Source organism: Siphateles boraxobius, unplaced genomic scaffold (genome assembly GCF_051911475.1).
Source record: "Siphateles boraxobius isolate OS27281-9 unplaced genomic scaffold, OSU_SipBor_1 41, whole genome shotgun sequence".
Lineage (NCBI taxonomy): Eukaryota > Metazoa > Chordata > Actinopteri > Cypriniformes > Leuciscidae > Siphateles > Siphateles boraxobius.
Genome location: NW_027509042.1, coordinates 9,954,998 through 9,974,037, shown reverse-complemented (window position 1 = coordinate 9,974,037; position 19,040 = coordinate 9,954,998). Strand labels below are relative to the sequence as shown.

The 19,040-nt window shown below is 36.0% G+C and overlaps 1 protein-coding gene across 4 annotated transcripts; it reads right to left on the bottom strand.

Annotated features, from left to right (window-relative positions):
- Positions 1–184: 184 nt before the first annotated feature.
- On the bottom strand, positions 185–18,230 carry slc6a22.1 (solute carrier family 6 member 22, tandem duplicate 1). 4 transcript variants are annotated; one of them, XM_077198205.1, is made up of 16 exons: positions 18,023–18,230; positions 17,662–17,751; positions 14,633–14,832; positions 14,392–14,526; positions 7,812–7,952; positions 7,638–7,725; positions 6,635–6,767; positions 6,235–6,369; positions 5,473–5,576; positions 5,189–5,313; positions 4,968–5,080; positions 4,353–4,490; positions 4,082–4,184; positions 2,470–2,570; positions 2,054–2,224; positions 185–1,946 (listed from the first exon to the last, which is right to left on the bottom strand). In XM_077198205.1, the coding sequence occupies exons 3-16, from the start codon at positions 14,826–14,828 to the stop codon at positions 1,875–1,877; spliced, it is 1,755 nt and encodes a 584-aa protein (XP_077054320.1). In that variant the 5' UTR covers positions 14,829–14,832; positions 17,662–17,751; positions 18,023–18,230; the 3' UTR covers positions 185–1,874. The 4 variants fall into 4 exon arrangements, with proteins under 4 accessions (XP_077054320.1, XP_077054321.1, XP_077054319.1 ...); XM_077198206.1 differs by having other exon boundaries at positions 17,662–17,889; positions 18,023–18,208; XM_077198204.1 differs by lacking the exon at positions 17,662–17,751 and adding an exon at positions 17,779–17,889 and having other exon boundaries at positions 18,023–18,168.
- Positions 18,231–19,040: the final 810 nt, after the last annotated feature.

Here is a 19,040-nt window from a genome sequence, read left to right as displayed (position 1 = left end):
AAAGAGGTTAAGATACATTTACTCAAATACTTTACACCACAGCTGGAGACTATAGTGATATAGTGTAAAATATGCAGGGTCAATAATTCAATGGCAAAAATGTTGCTTATACTTTAAAATAAAATATTTAAAGTAGCCTATAATATAAGTAAATACTACTTATTTCAAAACAACCACCAGCAAATAGTATAGAAATATTGTTTATTTAATTATTTGGTCATTTCATTACTCCTATATTTTTAGAACCCAAAATGTGCAAGAGTAACACAATGAGTACAGGCAAAATTCACAAATTAATGTACATTGTAACTGGTCCACTTTACAAATCCATAGGAAAAGCATTCCACTCTATTCCCTGGAACACTTTTTTTTTTTTGTAGTGCAAATATTCTGCTTTTTCATCCTCAGCAGTGTGGGTGGCCTTTTTGGTGTATTTGCATTTGCAAATAGAGGCCTTTAGCCTTTAACCCAGTTGTACACTAAAGGGCACCATCACCGACTCATCATTCCTGAGAATGATAAACAGTTTTAAACTAACTTTACAAATGCAACTTGTTACCACTCTCATTATATAAACTTAGATTATATAATGATCCCCCCCCCCCCCCCAAGCTTCAAAATACTTTAATCTCAAATGGTTACTGTGCAAATGAAATTGCAGTTCAAAATGTAGGATTGTCATATTATAAACTACATACTAAAGTAATTAATTAATTACATGAATAAAAGTCACATTGACAAAGTAAAACATTAGTACAGTATATAACTAACAGTCTGTCATGCCTGACAGCAATGCATGTCTAACGTTATTCTCGAAACCATTTAATCCTAGAATTCCTGCTTTCCCCTTTCACCTAGTTGTCTAATATTTGCTTGAGTGATTCAAAACAATACTTTAAGCAAAAACAAGCTTAGGTCACCAACCCATTTCAACCAGCAAACATTTTCAGTCATTTGACTTCTGATTTGAGCAAAGCATTTATTAAAACATTATTAACCACTGGCCTTTCTAGTGCATCAGTTATAAAAATGAATGATCTATAGATATCCCTTATATTATGCATTTCACTAACAATATAGACAGACTGAACATCTAAGCAGATTTAAGTAGCAAAATATCATTCTATTTTCTTGAGAAAATGCGAGTGAATGTTGCAACATTTGTACTATAGTAACTCACAACATAATTTACTTTCTTAATACTTTCTTAAACACAAGGGCTTGCCTATAGGCACAAAATAGCAAAGGGCTGTATGATTGACCCAAAAGAAATTTTACTATTCTAAAATACTATTACATTGTGACATTTGATTGATATGACTCCTTTTACAATGCACAAAGTCTGTCATAGTCAGCTGCACTGGTTAAACCATTACAAACCGTTTCTCTAACTCAAAATAACACATTGTCCAATAATTTATCATCATATACCAACTGTACTGAACATTGGTCTATCCACAATGGGGCTAGCCCTTATGATAATAAATTATTTTTTCTTCCACTATCTTCTTCAGAAGAACTGATATCCTCTGACTGTTTATGATACAGCAACGCTGGTGGCGCTATCACACTTAAAGATGTCGTCAAATTGAGTTTCCCTCAGATACAGCTGTACGTGGAAGTTATGCGTATATTTTCCATTTCCAGTTTAAAGCAATCGACGTTTAGATGGTTGCAACTGAGAAACGTAGATGGTAATGTTCAATAACTTAATAAACACAGACATGTACAGTTTGTGTTGCCTTCTTGAAATCTCATGAGATCTTTAAAGGCATTATTGGTATCGAAAGTTGTCCAAAATACAGCCCAAGGATGTTTCCCCCCTCCCAATGTTTCTCTATCAGTCATGGGACATGTTGTACTTTGTGTTGCGGTCACAGGGTTTCTTTTTGTCTTTCTGATGTCAAAGGTAGATCACTTGCTGGAGTGCAAAGGACACGCAGTCTCTAAAAAAAGGCAAAGCATATAGTAGCAAAAGATTAAAAAAGTGCTTTAAACATTGCTTATTTGTACATTTAAATGTAATTTAGTGTTAAATCATGCATGGAATTACCTGTTTCAGTGTACCAGGAGTGATAAGAATAACAAAGATCATCCATAAAGGAACCAACAATGTTGAAGAGAGAGTGAACCACCAACCAACAGCATAGCCCCACCAGGGGTATTCAAATGTGTTATTAAACTTTAAAGGAGTGAATTTGACCAAAGAGAAGATAAATGTACCCTAAAGAAGCAAAGACATTAATTGAATCAATGCTGAAGACATAATAAAGACCTTTGATATTTTTGAATAACAGAATACTGATTTTAACACTGAAACTGTATTTTCATTGAAGCTGCAATAAAAATGGAAAGTGCTATACAAATAAACTTGAATTGAATTAATAATAGTGAAGAACTAGAATAACACTGCAATTTATTTCCTAATATGCACATACCACCTTGAATCAGAGTAAAACGTGCACTTACTATACACACAACAGGGGTGACATACTTCCAACAGTATTTCATTAGCGTTAAAGGACGATAACCGATCATGTCTACAATGTTTTCATATAGACGATCAGCACCTGAAAAACCAGAGACAAACCACAAGTCTTAGAGGAGATTACACACAAAACAATAAGAAAGAAATGACTACAGCTGCATCCAAAACTTTCAGTAATACTTGTTTTGAATAAGTAATTACTTTGCGGCCGCTAAAAAGTATTTTCTATAGTATGAATGTGTGTAGTATGAATCTAATCCGGACTTACTACATTCTTGTTGCCATTGCCATGGGACCTACCAGTGACAGTCACAAATCTTTTCCTGTGGCCTCATGGGATAGTAGAAGTGTCCGTCATATGCACACTTCAGAATTTCACCGGAAGTAATAGGTCATATGGGTACTTTTTGTCTACTCTTTTATACGGACTGTGAATACAGAATACTTTGTCACATACTGTTTTTGCCAAATATAGTAAGGTGAGTATGCGATTTGGGATACAGCTAAGGTAAATTACCTATACATATTAAAAGACTACCTACCAGTTTTGTGCTCAGTTCTTATTGTTAATGATTCATGACATGATCAACCTTTACTACAAACAGTGCAGCATTATGGTGGTGGCTTTGCTTGAAAATCTGGGCTAAAAACAAAAAAGCTGCTGGTTATTCTAGCCCCACTATTGTCCTTGATGAAGGCATTTAACGCACCAGTCGCTCTGATAGAGTTGTCCCTGAATAGTATAATTGTATAGTAAGATAGTAGTTCAGCATATCACAAGGGTTGTTCTAACTTTGACAAAGTGTTATGGCAACACAACCTTCAATTCGGTTTAATCAAGCACCATACACATTTAAATTAAGCTATTCTCAAATATTCTTCCTTTATATGTAAATCAAGTTTATTTTGGACCTTATGATTCCGCAAAGCAAAAAACACGGATTGAATCACTTAATCCAGACATAAAAATGGAATTTACTGTATAACATGAATGACTAAAAAGTAGGGCTGTAAACATTTAAATAACGATATGGACTGTTGTTTGTGAAAATTAAAGTGCAAAAAGTCCTTATGTTGTGCGTGTCTCTGTGTAAATAAATGGTGTGGAAACTGTTAATGTTTTATACCTTTACAATCATATTTAGACAATTTTGTTCTAAATTAAATTCAGAAAAATTTAAATAAACAGATTTTCTAAAATAAACCCCATTTCACAGGGCCTTATCATTGTAAACTAAATAAATAAAGTAGTTAGTTTCATGATTTCAATTAATTAGACATGCTTTTAATAACTTAAATTTAATTTCAATCTTTAAAACGGAGTCCAGAGAAGTTTAATCGGAAAAAGTGGATTTAAAAAAATAAAAAAATAAAACTGAATTTGAGAAAAAATAAAAAGGATTTCATAGGGCCCTCTGTATTAAATTAGATTGTGTGGTTTAGAAAAAATACATTTGTGCAAATTTTCTATTGATTGTTGCTGCAGTAATTCATCAAATGATGATCAAAAAGTGGAGAAGAGAATTATAATCAGGCATACTGTATATCAGTACTTTCTGCATTTTAAAGAGGCGATTTAGTATTATTACTCACCATAAAACCAGCCAATACATATTGATTGTGCAATAGCAAATAGAAGGAGGGTCATTCCACTGCAGGAATAGTAATCAAATAACTGGAAGATATACAGACCACCCTATTGAGCCAATGCAAAAAAACATAACAAAACATAATTAGCACTCAAATCTCAGATTTTCTCATTGATTATTACGTGGTCTGATTTAGACAGCATGAATCAGGAAAGAACAAATATCAAAAAACCAAAATAATCCCAGTGTAATGACTAAATTATGAACATATTCACCTCTGTTACCATCAGGAGGCCAATGAGGAAGCAGCTCACACAGATGGTGAGGAGGAAGAGTTTACGACGGTGTCCTTGGAGGAAGAAAGTGGGGTTCATGTCTGTTATGGCTGTCATGAGAGCCTCCAAACCCACAAACTGAAAAAGAGAATGAGGTGTAATGACAGTATTTAGTTTTTAATGCAGTCCTGTCCTGAAGAACTTGCATAACACATTTCCTGTGAGTATATCACATGCACAAAACTCTTGATGAGAATATTAAGAATATGTATCATCATTTACACATTTACACACAATGTATGAAACATCGGCTACTTTATGTCAAATAGCTTTATCAAAAGTCCCGTCAAGTCACTTTTATTTTTATAGAGCTTTATACAATAGAAATGTATAGAGCTTTATACAATAGAAATTGTTTCAAAGCAGCTTCACAGTAATGAACAGGAAAGTAACAGTTCATTCATTATGAAAAAAGTCAAATTCTTCTGTAAAGCAGCTCTACAAAAGACCATAATATCATTATTCAGCTTCATCCTATAGTGTCAGTGCAGTCAAAACTAAATGCAATTTTCATAGTCAAACACATCATGTACTTGAGAGACAATGTGCTGTTACCTCACTGTCAAGGCCCAGCAGAATAATCATGAGGAAGAAACATATGGACCACAGCTGAGGCATAGGCATCATTGCTACAGCTCGTGGATATGCAATGAAAGCCAAACCAGGGCCTGGCAAAAGAAGTGAAATGTGAATTAATGTGTGGGAAATGTATAGAAAAAATAAATTTGAAAGTGTCAGGAAAACTGACATAAAGAAGCCGCTGTTATTTAAGTTACCTGACTCTGCCACCATTGAGATATCAACCCCCTGTTCCAAGGCCATGAAGCCTAAAACAGAAAAGATGGCAAAGCCAGCCACAAAGCTGGTTCCACTGTTCAGCAGGCACAGATACACACAGTCTCTACAAGCAGAAACAAAGCAAGCACTTAAAACCCATCCCAGCAATCTGTCTAGTATGCAGTCATTGGCTGTTCTTACCCAATTTATATATATAACTCTAAAAATATATCTGTATCTAAATTTACTTTATTGTGGTTTCTCATGACACAAGTTCTCTCACTTGTAGCAGTTGTTGTTGTACTTATTGTAGCTTCCCAAAGCTGTAAGGCACCCAATGCAAAGAGCGTAGGAGTAAAATATTTGTGTTCCGGCATCCATCCACACCTAAAGGCATAAGAGAGCAAGTTCACAACTACGGAACAACTGATTGGGTATTTAGCAATACAAGACACATGAAGGGTCAGATGCGGTTCCACTGAGAAATAGCCAAGTTACGTTTTTTAATGCTTTGGTGTCTGATTATTTAGCGATTGTTTTTTAAAAGCTTAATCATTTGTTTTGGCATTCGTCTGTACAGACTGTGATTAAGCAAAAAATAATAAACAATGTCCTATATAAGGAGGTCTAAGAATTTTATTTGTCCCTGGGTGATAAAACAATGTTCTTGTAACTTATATTGACACTGACTATCAGACTTGCATGCATCATAACATAAAACCAGGACTTTTAGGCTTTTCCAGATGCTAACATAGAAATACAATATTCAGCATTATTAATTTCTTTCGACTGAAAAGGTCCAAATAATAAAGCTGTGGAATAAGAAAGTGTGATCTCATTCTCAACATTGCGCCCATCATGAAAGTTGAACTTTTAGGTAGAATAAAACTTTCCTGGCCTGATGGTCATGTGAGTGTACATCATTTTAAAACAAAAGCACCAACCAAAGTAATTTTAACTCTTCAGTTACAAATATCTTTTCAAACAGAAAAAAAAATACTTCATCTACTACTCCTAACACTCATAAGTCACCGGATTTGTATACCTGTGGGTCTGCAAGGCGTGTTGGATTTGGGTAGAGGTAGAAGGAGATGCCATCAATGGCTCCAGGCAACGTAAGACCTCGAATCAGAAGCACCAGTAGCATAGCATATGGAAATGTAGCAGTAAAATACACAACCTAAAAGATAAAGAACAAGGGCACTCCAATTTTGAGATCCAGCATACCCTAATTTGAATTTATATAAACAGTATCAACTGGACTAAGTTAATATTCATGACGAACAGACTGAGGAAACATGCAGACAGATGTAATCTGTATCAGATTTACCTTTCCACTGAGCCATATATATATATATATATATATATATATATATATATATATATATATATATATATATATATATAAAAATAAAATAATGGTAATTTTTTCAATTAGCTCTTACCTTGCCTGTGGACTTCACTCCCTTCCACACACAGAAGTAGCAGATGATCCAGGCCAACAGGAGACACAAAGCCAGCTCCCACCTCACACTGCCCAGCTCATTCACACTTCCAGTTATATTCAATACTCGCCTCCTACAAGAAACACTTTTTGTAATTCTAATTTAACTATTTTTTTATTTCTAAATTCACGTATCTACACAAAAGTTTCACTTGAAAATTGTGCTTGCATTAAGTGTTAGTATACATTTAAGTTATTTAAATGATTATAGTTATACTTTAAATGATTATAACTGAGATTGGAATATGCCCCCCTGAAGCAGCACATTTTGCATATAATTACAACATTTTACATTAACTATAAAAAAAAACTTTCAGGACTTTTGAAGATTTTATTTAATTAAATTATTATTAGTTTTTTTTTTCTTTCAGGTTTTCCATTACCATTGCATTCAAAAATACAAGCCAAATATTCAAACCTGATAAAAATGACAACGTACGAGGCTTCATCTTTTTATGTAATATGTTAAAATAATAATATATACAGTAGTGGTCAAAATTGATGTCCGGAGGGGATATTTGTTTAAAAACTACAAGTTTGATAAAACCATCAAAATTAGGAAAATATTTTAAATTGTTTAAATATTTTAAATATGAGGAAATAACAAAACACTAAACTTGGTAAAGGTATTTATCTGACAAAATTATTTGAGGGGAAAAAAGCAAGCAACAGCTACAGGTTTTATTTTACTATGCAAAAAAAAAATGCATAGAAAAACAAAAAGCTCACAGGAAAGAGCATACATGGAGTACAACCTAATCAGTTATTAATTTTTCATTTGTCCTCTTTTGTTTTTGCATGTGCTTAACAATATGCAAGCAATATGCTTACAAAAGCTTTAATTCATTTTTAATATTTGAGTAAAGGGTGAAGATGTCAATTTTCCTAGGCCGGACATCACGTTTGGCCTCTACTGTAGTTTAAACTTTTGGTTATAAACTCACTCCCAAAATTCTTTAACAGGTGATGATGCATTCTCCATTAAGCTCAGGTTTCTCATCCCTCCCATTCGATCAAACTCAACACAGTTCTCTGTAAGGGTAAAGGAAAAGACATGATCTATTAAACAACAACAAAAATAAATAAATAAATTAACAGTAACTAGTATTATAACATACCTGAATTCCACCAGTTCTTGCAGCTAGCCCATGGTAGTTCACTACTAAAAGAAGAGAAGAGATAGAAGAAAGCCCAGGCCAAAATGATGATGTAGTAGGCACTGGAATAGAAGATGACCACCTGACTCCCATAACCCAGACCTAAAGAAAAGCAAACCACAACAATTACCCCCTTTCAGATGTTTCTTATGTTGACAGCCTTTAAATTCAATACCCGGTTTGCTTTGAATGTGCTGGAGAGATCCATATGTATATCACATACTATTACAGAGGTTAAATTGATTATTTAGTAATGCATTTGTATTGATTATTTATGATGAATTATTATGAATTTACATAGATTATAGAATGAAATATAGTATGAGTAATTTAGGGCTTTGGAGTTTGACTATTGTTGGACATGAAATTATGAAACTGTTATATTATTATTGGGTGACTTTTATGGGAATGTGATTGAGAGGTGAAAGGCAGGTGTGGATCTCATACAGATGAACAGAAAAAGCATGTATTTGTTGTATTAGTGAAGCTTAACTTTGGATAAGTATCCGTAATCCATTTTTGAGAATTATTATTGCATTATGTATATGTGAAAATCTCTCACCAAATGGGTGCCTTAATTTTTGCAACCTTACACATAATTATGTTTATTATATTTAATAAAGAAATATTTAGAAATATCAGCAGCTTTTAAAAACTGCAATAAATTGGGAAAATCAACAAGTTAAGTAACGTGTGTGGAAGAACAACTGGAAGAAAACAAAACTAGAGGTATTTCGCATTTCATGGAAAGAGAGCACGATTGCATACAGAGAGGCCTTAAAAACTGCTAGATCTGCTTATTTTTCAACCCTATGAGAAGCAAATAAACAAAACCCTAGGTATTTATTTGAAACAGTGGCTAAACTAACGAAAAATAAAGCTTCAAGCCCAGACGTTTCCAAGAAGCACAGCAGTAATGACTATGAACTTTTTTACTTACAAGATTGATAATATCAGGGAGAAAATTATAACTATGCAACCGTCTACTACAGTATCCCATCAGACAGTGCATTGTTTTCCTGACGAAAAATTCGATTCATTCATTGCTATTGTAGAGGGTGAATTTTATAAACTCGATAAATCATCTAAATCGACAACATGTATGTTAGACCCTATACCGACTAGGGGTGTCACGATTCTCCAAATACTCGATTCGATTACATTTTCGATTCTAAGGTCACGGTTCGATTCGATTCTCGATTTTTACCTTTTTTTTTTTAAGCACAGGTTGCTGTTGCTCCTAAAAATCTGACATCAGTTAATCGCAATCTCACACATCTCTGTTATTATCAATGAAGGTGACTGCAAAATGAATCTTTCATAATATATAGCCTACACTTTGTTTGTTATAATTAGAGGATTTGCCAGCTTACAGAATTCAGCACTGAACAAAAAGTCTGTTTTGAGCGGTGAGGTGAGTCTATCTTAAATGCTTCTGATTGGCCATTGCGTTCAAGAAATCAACACATATGTCTGTGATTGGCTAAATCGCTCAACGCTGCAAACATGTTATAAATAGAATCTCTGGCCTGTAAATCGTTTCTATTTTGTTTTAGTTGTTCTTGTTGCTTTTCTGCAACAGATAAATACAAATGTATTAGTTTTTATGTTTTATTCATATATATTTCTAGTTTGCGGGAGTCTGCGAATCGTTTTATTCTCCCGCACACACAGAGTGAGTGCATTACCGCCCGCGCTCGCACTCGGCCATCAAATCTAGTCCCGCGCCGCACTCTACTGCGTTGGGAGTGCACGTCTATAGATCAAGAGCCCGGCCCGAGGATAGTGACGGGAAAGTTCGGGCCGGGCATAGAATTTAAGTCAGAGGAATGAGCCTTTCAACACGTGTGTATTTTTCTCCGCGCCGTGATGAGTCGTTCAACGATCCGTTCATTGCCTTGGTCATGCGACAAATGAACAAAAGACTCGAGGTCAAGTAATTATTAATGTTCCCTGTAAATTATTTTTGACTGCATTATAATGATTTCTTAATTCAGAATATGATCAAGATTGCGTAGGTGGATGTCTTCGGGGAATTTGCCTGTTAAAAGTATAACATTTAAAGCCCCTGAAATGACTAGAAAAAAAGATTAGTTAATTTTGATGAACGAGACTGAACAATAGAGTCAGTAAAACGATCCGCACTTTCCATCACGGGCGCGACATGGGGGCCCAATTTTGAGATTGTGAATTAATTTCGATCGATTTCGATGTAAAATAGAAATCGTGACACCCTTAATACCGACTAAACTACTGAAAGACATGCTTCCAGAGGTCATAGATCATCATTAATTCATCTTTGTTAATAGGATACGTACCAAAAAAATTTAAGCTGGCTATGATTAAACCTTGTTAAAAAACTGCAACTTGATCCTACAGAATTAGTCAATTACAGGCCGATCTCGAATCTACCTTTCCTGTCGAAGATACTAGAAAAGGCAGTATCTTCACAACTATGTTTTTTTTTAGAAAGAAATGGTATCTGCGAGGATTTTCAATTAAGATTCAGACCGTATCATAGTACTGAGACAGCTCTCATTAGAGTCACAAATGATTTGCTCTTATCATCCGATCGTGGTTGTATCTCTCTATTTAGTGTTACTCGATCTTATGGCTCGTTTCCACTGAGCAGTACGGTACGGTACAGTACGGTTCGGGTCGGGTCAGTAAACCATGATCCGGCTAGCGTTTCCACCGCCAACAGTACCCTACTTGATAGGCGTGGTGTTTGCAGGAAAGAAGCGATCAACGTCATTTTCGCGCGAAGAAGAAAGCGACAAAGTAAACACTAATGGATGGCATACAGCAGATCTTGTCCTTGCTTCTCGGCATGTTTGTCACAAGAAGACAAGCGCCGACATTAGGCATTTCTCAATAACAAGTACGCAAAGTTCTCAGCAGAATGACTCCCGAGGACGCGAGTCCGGTAATTCTCCAAATGGAACAGCGCGTTCTTGAAAGCGTCACTCAGCTCGCTCTGCATGTACATTTTAGGCAACAATAAAACGAAATATATTATAAAACACCACTCTGTCCCTTTTCGTTTTCATTTAAATACATTTTAAACATTATAGGCACACAAATGTGGTTCAGGCAATGTATAGACCTGATTATATTATTTACTGCATGTTTAACGTTAGCCTATTTATAACAAAACGAAATATAAAACACAACCCTGCATCTTTTCGTTTAAATTTTAAAAATATTAAACATATTCCTGGCAATATTTGCATTTGTACAAATGTTGCAATAAACAACATTACAGTGATAATCTTGTAATAAAATAAAAAATGACAAAACTCAACCCAGTTAAATTTCAGTTTTAGCAATAATAGCCATTATAAAAGTATAAGTAAAAGGTAACGTTACAAGAAGCTATACAATAAGAGATAAAGCAAAAAATTCAGACAAATATACAAATTCAGCGCTGGTCTAACATTAACGTTACAACGGAAAAGTTAAATAGCCTAAATATATGAAACTTCACTTAACCCTCAGCCAAAACGATTGGCCAGGGAACGAATTATCGATTCACGAGACCAAAGATCACCCGTTAAATTTACACAAGACGAATTACCACTACAGAGTCAGCGGCAAACGTCAGAACGACTAGCCGAGGAAAGGCTGTTCCAGGCGGGGAACATGAGCGCCGAGCGCCCGGTGATCGCCTGGAATGGATCAAATTATCATAAAACATTATAAATAAACCACAGATTTGAGCTTTAAACAACTACATTCTCGTCTGAAAAACTCTTAAAACTACATTTCGTGAAAGAATAACCATACTATTATATTCCAACTGTATATTAAAAAAATGGCGCTGCTTTTGTTGTCATTCCCCTTGTAGCTCGCGCAAGTGACGATACTCTGTCAACCAATCAGCGTTCTGCAGTGAGTCTAGCTCCACCCTTTAGTACCGTTCCACTGTGCTAGGTACCCCAACGGAAGGGTACCCAAAAAGTGGTACGGTACGGTTCGGCTTTTTGGTACCATTCACAACTTTTGACAGTGGAAACGCAAATAATTGCGTACCGTACCGAACTGTACCGTACCGTACCGCTCAGTGGAAACGAGCCATTAGTGCTGCATTTGACACTATCGACCACAACATTTTTTAAATAGACTCGAAAATTATGTTGGCATTAGTGGAATTGCACTAGCATGGTTTAAATCATACTTATCTGACCGTTATCAGTTTGTAACAGTAAATGAAGAGATGTCTTATCAGTCAAAAGTTCAGTATGGTGTACCACAAGGCTCAGTACTAGGACCGTTGCAGTTCACTCTGTACATGCTACCCCTAGGAAATATCATTAGGAAGCATGGCATTACTTTTTACTGTTATGCTGATGATACTCAGCTCAATATTTCTTCACGCCCAGACGAAACTTACCAATTAACGGAATGCATAGCTGATATAAAAAACTGGATGACTAGTAATTTCCTACTACTTAATTCTGAAAAAAAACAGAGATTGTAATTATTGGACAAAAAACTTCCTCACGTAATAACCTAGAATACTGTCTAACACTTGATGGCTGCTCTGTCAAGTCCTAGTCATTTGTTAGGAACCAGGGTGTGCTATTTGATACCAATCTTTCATTTGAAAGTCACGTGTCTAGTATCTGTAAAACCGCATTTTTCCATCTTAAAAATGTATATCACATACTATTACAGAGGTTAAATTGATTATTTAATAATGCATTTGTATTGATTATTTATGATGAATTATTATGAATTTACATAGATTATAGAATGAAATATAGTATGAGTAATTTAGGGCTTTGGAGTTTGACTATTGTTGGACATGAAATTATGAAACTGTTATATTATTATTGGGTGACTTTTATGGGAATGTGATTGAGAGGTGAAAGGCAGGTGTGGATCTCATACAGATGAACAGAAAAAGCATGTATTTGTTGTATTAGTGAAGCTTAACTTTGGATAGGTATCCGTAATCCATTTTTGAGAATTATTATTGCATTATGTATATGTGAAAATCTCTCACCAAATGGGTGCCTTAATTTTTGCAACCTTACACATAATTATTTTTTATTATATTTAATAATCTCATATATATATATATATATATATATATATATATATACACACATACTGCTATGCTGATGATACTCAGCTCAATATTTCTTCACGCCCAGACGAAACTTACCAATTAAAGGAATGCATAGCTGATATAAAAAACTGGATGACTAGTAATTTCCTACTACTTAATTCTGAAAAACCGCATTTTTCCATCTTAAAAATATATCTAAATTACGTCATATGCTCTCAATTAAAAATTCAGAACAATTAGTTAATGCTTTCATGACATCAAGGCTAGATTATTGTAATGCTCTACTGGGTGGTTGCCCTGCACGCTTAATAAATAAACTACAGCTGGTCCAAAATGCAGCCGCTAGATTTCTTACTAGAACCAGGAAGTATGACCATATTAGCCCTGTTCTGTCAACACTACATTGGCTACCTATTAAACATCGTATACATTTTTAAATATTGCTGATTACTTACAAATAACTAAATGGTTTAGCTCCCCAGTACTTGAGCGAGCTCTTAACACATTATAGTCCTTCACGTCTAATGCGATCTCAAAATTCTGGCCAGTTGATAAATCCTAGAATATCAAAATCGACAGTTGGCGGTATATCCTTTTCCTATTTAGCACCAAAACTTTGGAACAAACTTTTGGTTCCAAACTTTGGAACGCATCCCTGAAGTGCCAGCCTCATCAGCCCTATGAAGGCCTCATGAACACCTCAACAAACTCATCTCCATACCGGCGTGATGACTCCAACCCCAAACCAGATGGAACTGGATAAATATTGTTAAAGTTAATGATCCAATCTGACTTCTGACCTATAATGGTGCCTGAATCATAATCATACACTGTTCGTTCATTGGCTAGAGGAGAACATGGTCCCCTGACTGAGCCTGGGTTCTCCCAAGGCTTTTTTCTCCATTCTGTCACCTGATGAAGTTTTGGTTCCTTGCCACTGTTTCCTTTTTCACCTTTCTTCGCCTTTGTCGCCATTGGCTTTTGGATCGGTTAGTTGGGGACATTTAATTTAATATTTAACAATATTATTACAACATTATTTTCCTGTTATCTCTGTAAAGCTGCTTTTAAACAATCTGTATTGTAAAAAGCGCTACATAAATAAAGGTGACTTGACTTGCGGTTTTCATCTTCATGCAACATTTTCGGTAAACATGGAGTCATGAGATACTGTAATGCTTCATGAAACCAAAAGCAAAACCAATTTTGAAAGCAAGTCAAACTAATAGAGGATCCTGACTCATTATTATCATCATTTAAACAATCACATGATAAACCGTTTTTCAAACTGATTATTACAAAAGTAACTTCTCACATTTCAGACCATTATTGTTCACTATTGCAGTGTTTACTAACTACAACTATCTAATTTTATCAGTAAACAAACATACATCACTATGGTTGACATATAACATGCATTATATTGTACATTAACACTGACATTAGAAGTGAACAATGAAAACTCACCTTCAAATAGTGGGCAGATCTTCCTCCAGCAGGTGACAGAACCTTGGCTGGTGTACTGCCCCAGAGCAGTCTCCATAAGAAAAAGAGGAATGCCACAGGCAAAGAGAAAGACCAAATATGGAATGAAAAACACTCCTAAAAAAGAGAAATACAGCTGTTCTTAGCATAAGACACAAGAAAAAATGAATAAAAACCAGAACTGAATTGTTTAAATAGAGTTCACAGTTATACTCAAACGAACCTCCTCCATTCTTGTAACATAAATATGGAAACCTCCATACATTTCCCAAACCAATGATCTGGCCAGCAACAGCTAAGATAAACTCCACTTTACTGGACCACTGGCCCCTCACTCTGATTTTGATGCCAGTGTCAACTCTTTCTGAAACTGGATAAGCCAGTTTAAACTGCAAATCTGGATCATGCTGCATCTCCATGTCACTGCAAAAAAGCAAACATCTGTCAAAACATTGATGCCAGAGAGGCACAAACAAAGTTTAGAACAGAGTGGTGATTGAAACATGTAAAGGTCAAAAACAGCAATGAGTCTTTTGGCGCTTTTCCACTGCATGGTACGGTACGGTTCGGTTCGGCTCACTTTGGCGCTTTGCCACTGCATGGTACGGTACGGCTCGGCTCGGTACGGCTCACTTGTGGCGCTTTTCCACTGCATGGTACGGTACGGTACGACTCGCTTCGGCTCGCTTTAAATGGTACCACCTCTGTTGAGGTTCCAAGTGTACCGTACCGATACTAAAATTTGACGTGGAAGCACTGTAGATCACTGATTGGTCAGACAGACAGAATCGTCACTACCAGCGTCATTGTATTTACGAGACATCAAACCCGCTAGATTTAAATAGCCAGTAACAGCCACCGCTGTAGCACCTGTTTTAAAACTACTTGTTTGACTTGCTTTAAGAACAAAAACTTCCAAAAAAGAAATGTCTGAATCGTAGTCAGTGGACGAGAAGTGCAGACGTTCCTCTTGTTGGTTGCCAAGGAGCGGATAAACTATAACAATCAGTCATAATCCCACCCACTTTGAAGCGGTACCAACTGAAGTGGAAAAGCAACCGAGCTAAAGCGAACCGAGCCGTGCCGCGCCGAGCCAAGTCGTACCACGCAGTGGAAAAGCGAAGCGAGCCGAACCGTGCATAAACAATGTGAATGTCAGCCGAACCGTACTGAGCCGTACCATGCAGTGGAAAAGCGCCATTTGTTCAGTGCCATCTGGTTGTTCCAGCTCTTACACTGGCAGCAAGGCATTCAAATAATGACCTTCAAAGTTTCCCAAAGCAGCATAAAAGACATCAACCACACAATATCTAAATAAATAATTTTTTAGATTCCCATAATAGTGTGATGTAGCTGCATGAGAATATACTCGCATTTGTCACTGTTTCATCAATTACTTTTGAAGACCTTGGTACTTATTGGTAATAATTGTCTTTAATAGAAACTAATAGTAAAAATCTCACTGAATAAATCAAATATAATTAATCTTTGTTACAGCAACAAAAGTGATTTTCTCTTTGCATTTTGTTGTTTGAAGGCTATTAGGCTGCTGTCACTTTAAGACCGAATACACGGATCCATATTCTTTCTCAATTGTTAAAGTTCACGTAAGCAAGCTAGTAAGAGCTGTGTGTGTAAACCTCACTTCACTGGCCTAAAGAGGTGGACTAGCGACAGACGATAGAGACTGTGGTCTTTAGTGTCCTTGGTAGTGCACCCGCCTCCCATGCCGGAGACACCAGTTCGAATCTCACTCAGAGTGGGTCGAGTAGGACCGGTTACATTTGGTGCCGTGACCCGGATGGGAGTGAGGTTCAAGGGGGTGAGTGTAACAGAAGCAAGCTAGTTAGAGGGCTGATAGCTTCAGCAGAAGCAAATACCATGGATTAACAACCTCGTAGCTCACTCTAGGACTGTATTTAAAGGTTTAAAGGTTTAGATATCATTAAAAATCAATGTCCCTATGGAAAAAATGAATGGAGTTTTACTACCGTAACCTGACTGTTGCGCTCTATACTTGACATCGCACATCCAGCGATGTCAATATCACGGATGCGCACATCACGATATCGGTGTTAAAACAATATATTGTGCAGCCCTAGAACAAATACTGTTAAAAAGATTGACTGCAGTGTATATCCAATCTAAAAGCATTTGAATTGTTTTTAAGTCTTGAGTGTTTGCACAAATGTTCTCAATAAGAATTTGTTGGTAGAATGTACAAAAAAGTCTACTCAAGATTTTTATTAAATGTAGAGTGCAGTGAGTACATGCTGTTTGTGCAACTCTTCATAGCTGAAATAACATTGTGTCCCTAAAACAGGAGACACTGCAGGGTGCTTAGTCACATTCCCTTCTCTGCTCTCATTTCTTGTGCAGTGACCCTTATATGTTAATAAAAATCAAACAGAACAATATAGTTTCTTAATGATCCCATGGACCCCTGGGGGTCAGTGAAGGTACTCCAGGGAGTCTGTGGAGAACATATATAAAGCATATATTTTCAAGACATTCATAACTATTAAATAACTTTTGAAATAATAATCCATTAAGCTAATATGTTGTAGCATAGCATTGTTATTTAATGATCTACATGAAAGTTATGATTTTGCTTACATTTTAAAATATATGTTGGGTGGTGTAACTTGGACATTGTAAAAAAGAAAGAAGTCACATTTTGCATTATTTCTATATACATCCACCAAATCGAAGTCAGTAACATATATGCCTTTTTTGTTGTCATGTGACAAGACATTCAGACCCTCATAATGGTGTCAAGGTCGTTATTTTTGATCACATTGTTTATGCAAATGCACATTTTAAACATGTCAAATGGAACAATGTTAAGGAAATGTCTTATGTGAGACTTTTGATATTTCTTTATATATATATATATATATATATATATATACACACATATATATATATATATATATATATATATATATATATATAATTCAAAAAAAAACTCAAACATTTAAGTATTTGTACAAAATGGTAAAATACTTCATCAAAAATGGATGAAACCAACATGAATACAAATATAATACAAATATAACATTCCTGTTAGCTTTGCACATGTTTTAAACTACACTTTAAAACGACTACTAAATTTCATCCTAGACATCCTTATTTGTTATTGACTCTTACAATAATTTTATTTAATTGTGTCAGGTGGCATGTTAAGGCGAGGTAGGTAAAAAAAGAAAGAAAGAAAGTAAGAAAGACAGGCGTTTTCATTAATGAACTAACCTTACTGTACTTTCTGTAAATGCATAATTGTACCCATAAACAGCACTTGGATCTGACGCACGAACTGGAGCACAGATTGTCCGTGATGATCTGAATAAAGAGAAGGAGGAAACTCACTCAGTTATTGCGCTTTTGTTCATGCCCTTTGGCCTACATTCAGCAGCCGAAGCCGAACACTTATGCTGTTCAAACCCACGCCGAGTAGACGCCGGGTGCCAAGTGATACTTCTATAAACAAAAACCGGATAGAAAACCTATCAACTACGCAGTTAATCTCAGAGCTCAATTGAACCCCTTCAGTGAATCAGAATACACTGAAAACAATGCAAATAGAAAACAAAAGCTACGGTAGAGGTGTTACCTGATGCAGGCGACCAGTCAAAAGTTTAGGAAGTCTAACGCATATACATTGGCCGCGAAAGTTACGTTTAAATCAGCATGCTTCGGTCGCTATAATACAGTCGCTGAAGCCCACCCCTCTCATTCTCCCCTCCTCTCGTAAGGGGAAACGAGCCCATACAGAACTGAGAGTGCATCGCTTGTGCGTGTGTGAGTGTCAACTCAAAGGCGGGGCTTAGCTCAGTTTATTAGTTGCTAGAGCAATAAATGACAACATGTTTCTAAATACGTTCATCTCGTCATTTTTGTTGCCAAATTGTGAAAGATCTGTTAATTACATTAAACTGCACTGGCTACTATTGAACATGATCAAACAATAATTAAGCAATATCAAACAAGCATTACTGTGTGTGATTCAATAACCGTTCTAGTTTTCTTTGTCACCAAGCAACACAGACATCCGGTCTGGAACAGGGGCTAGTTGCATTTAACCGCAAAGACTAGTCTTACAAGTTTGACATCATTTTTCTTTTCTTTAAGACTGTTCATGGCTTTTTAAAATCAGTTACATAAAAACATAGATTAGCCTAATTTAATACCAAAAAGTAAAACTGACATCCCCTGACTAACTGCTAGTGGGTTACACTAGAACTTAAGACACTGTCTTAACATAATGGCTATGTTTATACAACCGGCCCCAGGTCGTGGAAGCGTTTTGTAATCGGCTTCTGCTCCCCTCCGGGTTTTCCAGTTTTCCATTTAGTTACCAGCAGGAACCTGCTCCGGCTCCGTCATAGGCTCCGACAGGGTCATGTGGCGAGTTAGTAAACCTGGTTCTACACAATGTTACAGGGAATCGATTTTCATTCATTATAATTGGCTATTATTAACATCTTGGTGTGGGGGAAACAGCTGGCAGTTTAAAGCAACGAAGAAAGTGACAACATTTTGACTATAATAATAACTATATGACACAGCTAGCGTTTTAATACCATTTCTCTAGCTGAACGGGATCAAGTTTTCAGTATGCATATGTCTCC

Bases quoted from the DNA above. Each gene is read 5' to 3' on its own strand.
- slc6a22.1 (XM_077198204.1), bottom strand. From the start codon at position 17,801: ATGAACAAAAGCGCAATAACTGA. The intron at 14,833-17,778 runs GTGAGTTTCCTC...GCTTTTTTGCAG, and splicing joins AACAAAAGCGCAATAACTGA to TGACATGGAGATGCAGCATG. The intron at 14,527-14,632 runs GTTCGTTTGAGT...TCTCTTTTTTAG, and splicing joins ATGTTACAAGAATGGAGGAG to GAGTGTTTTTCATTCCATAT.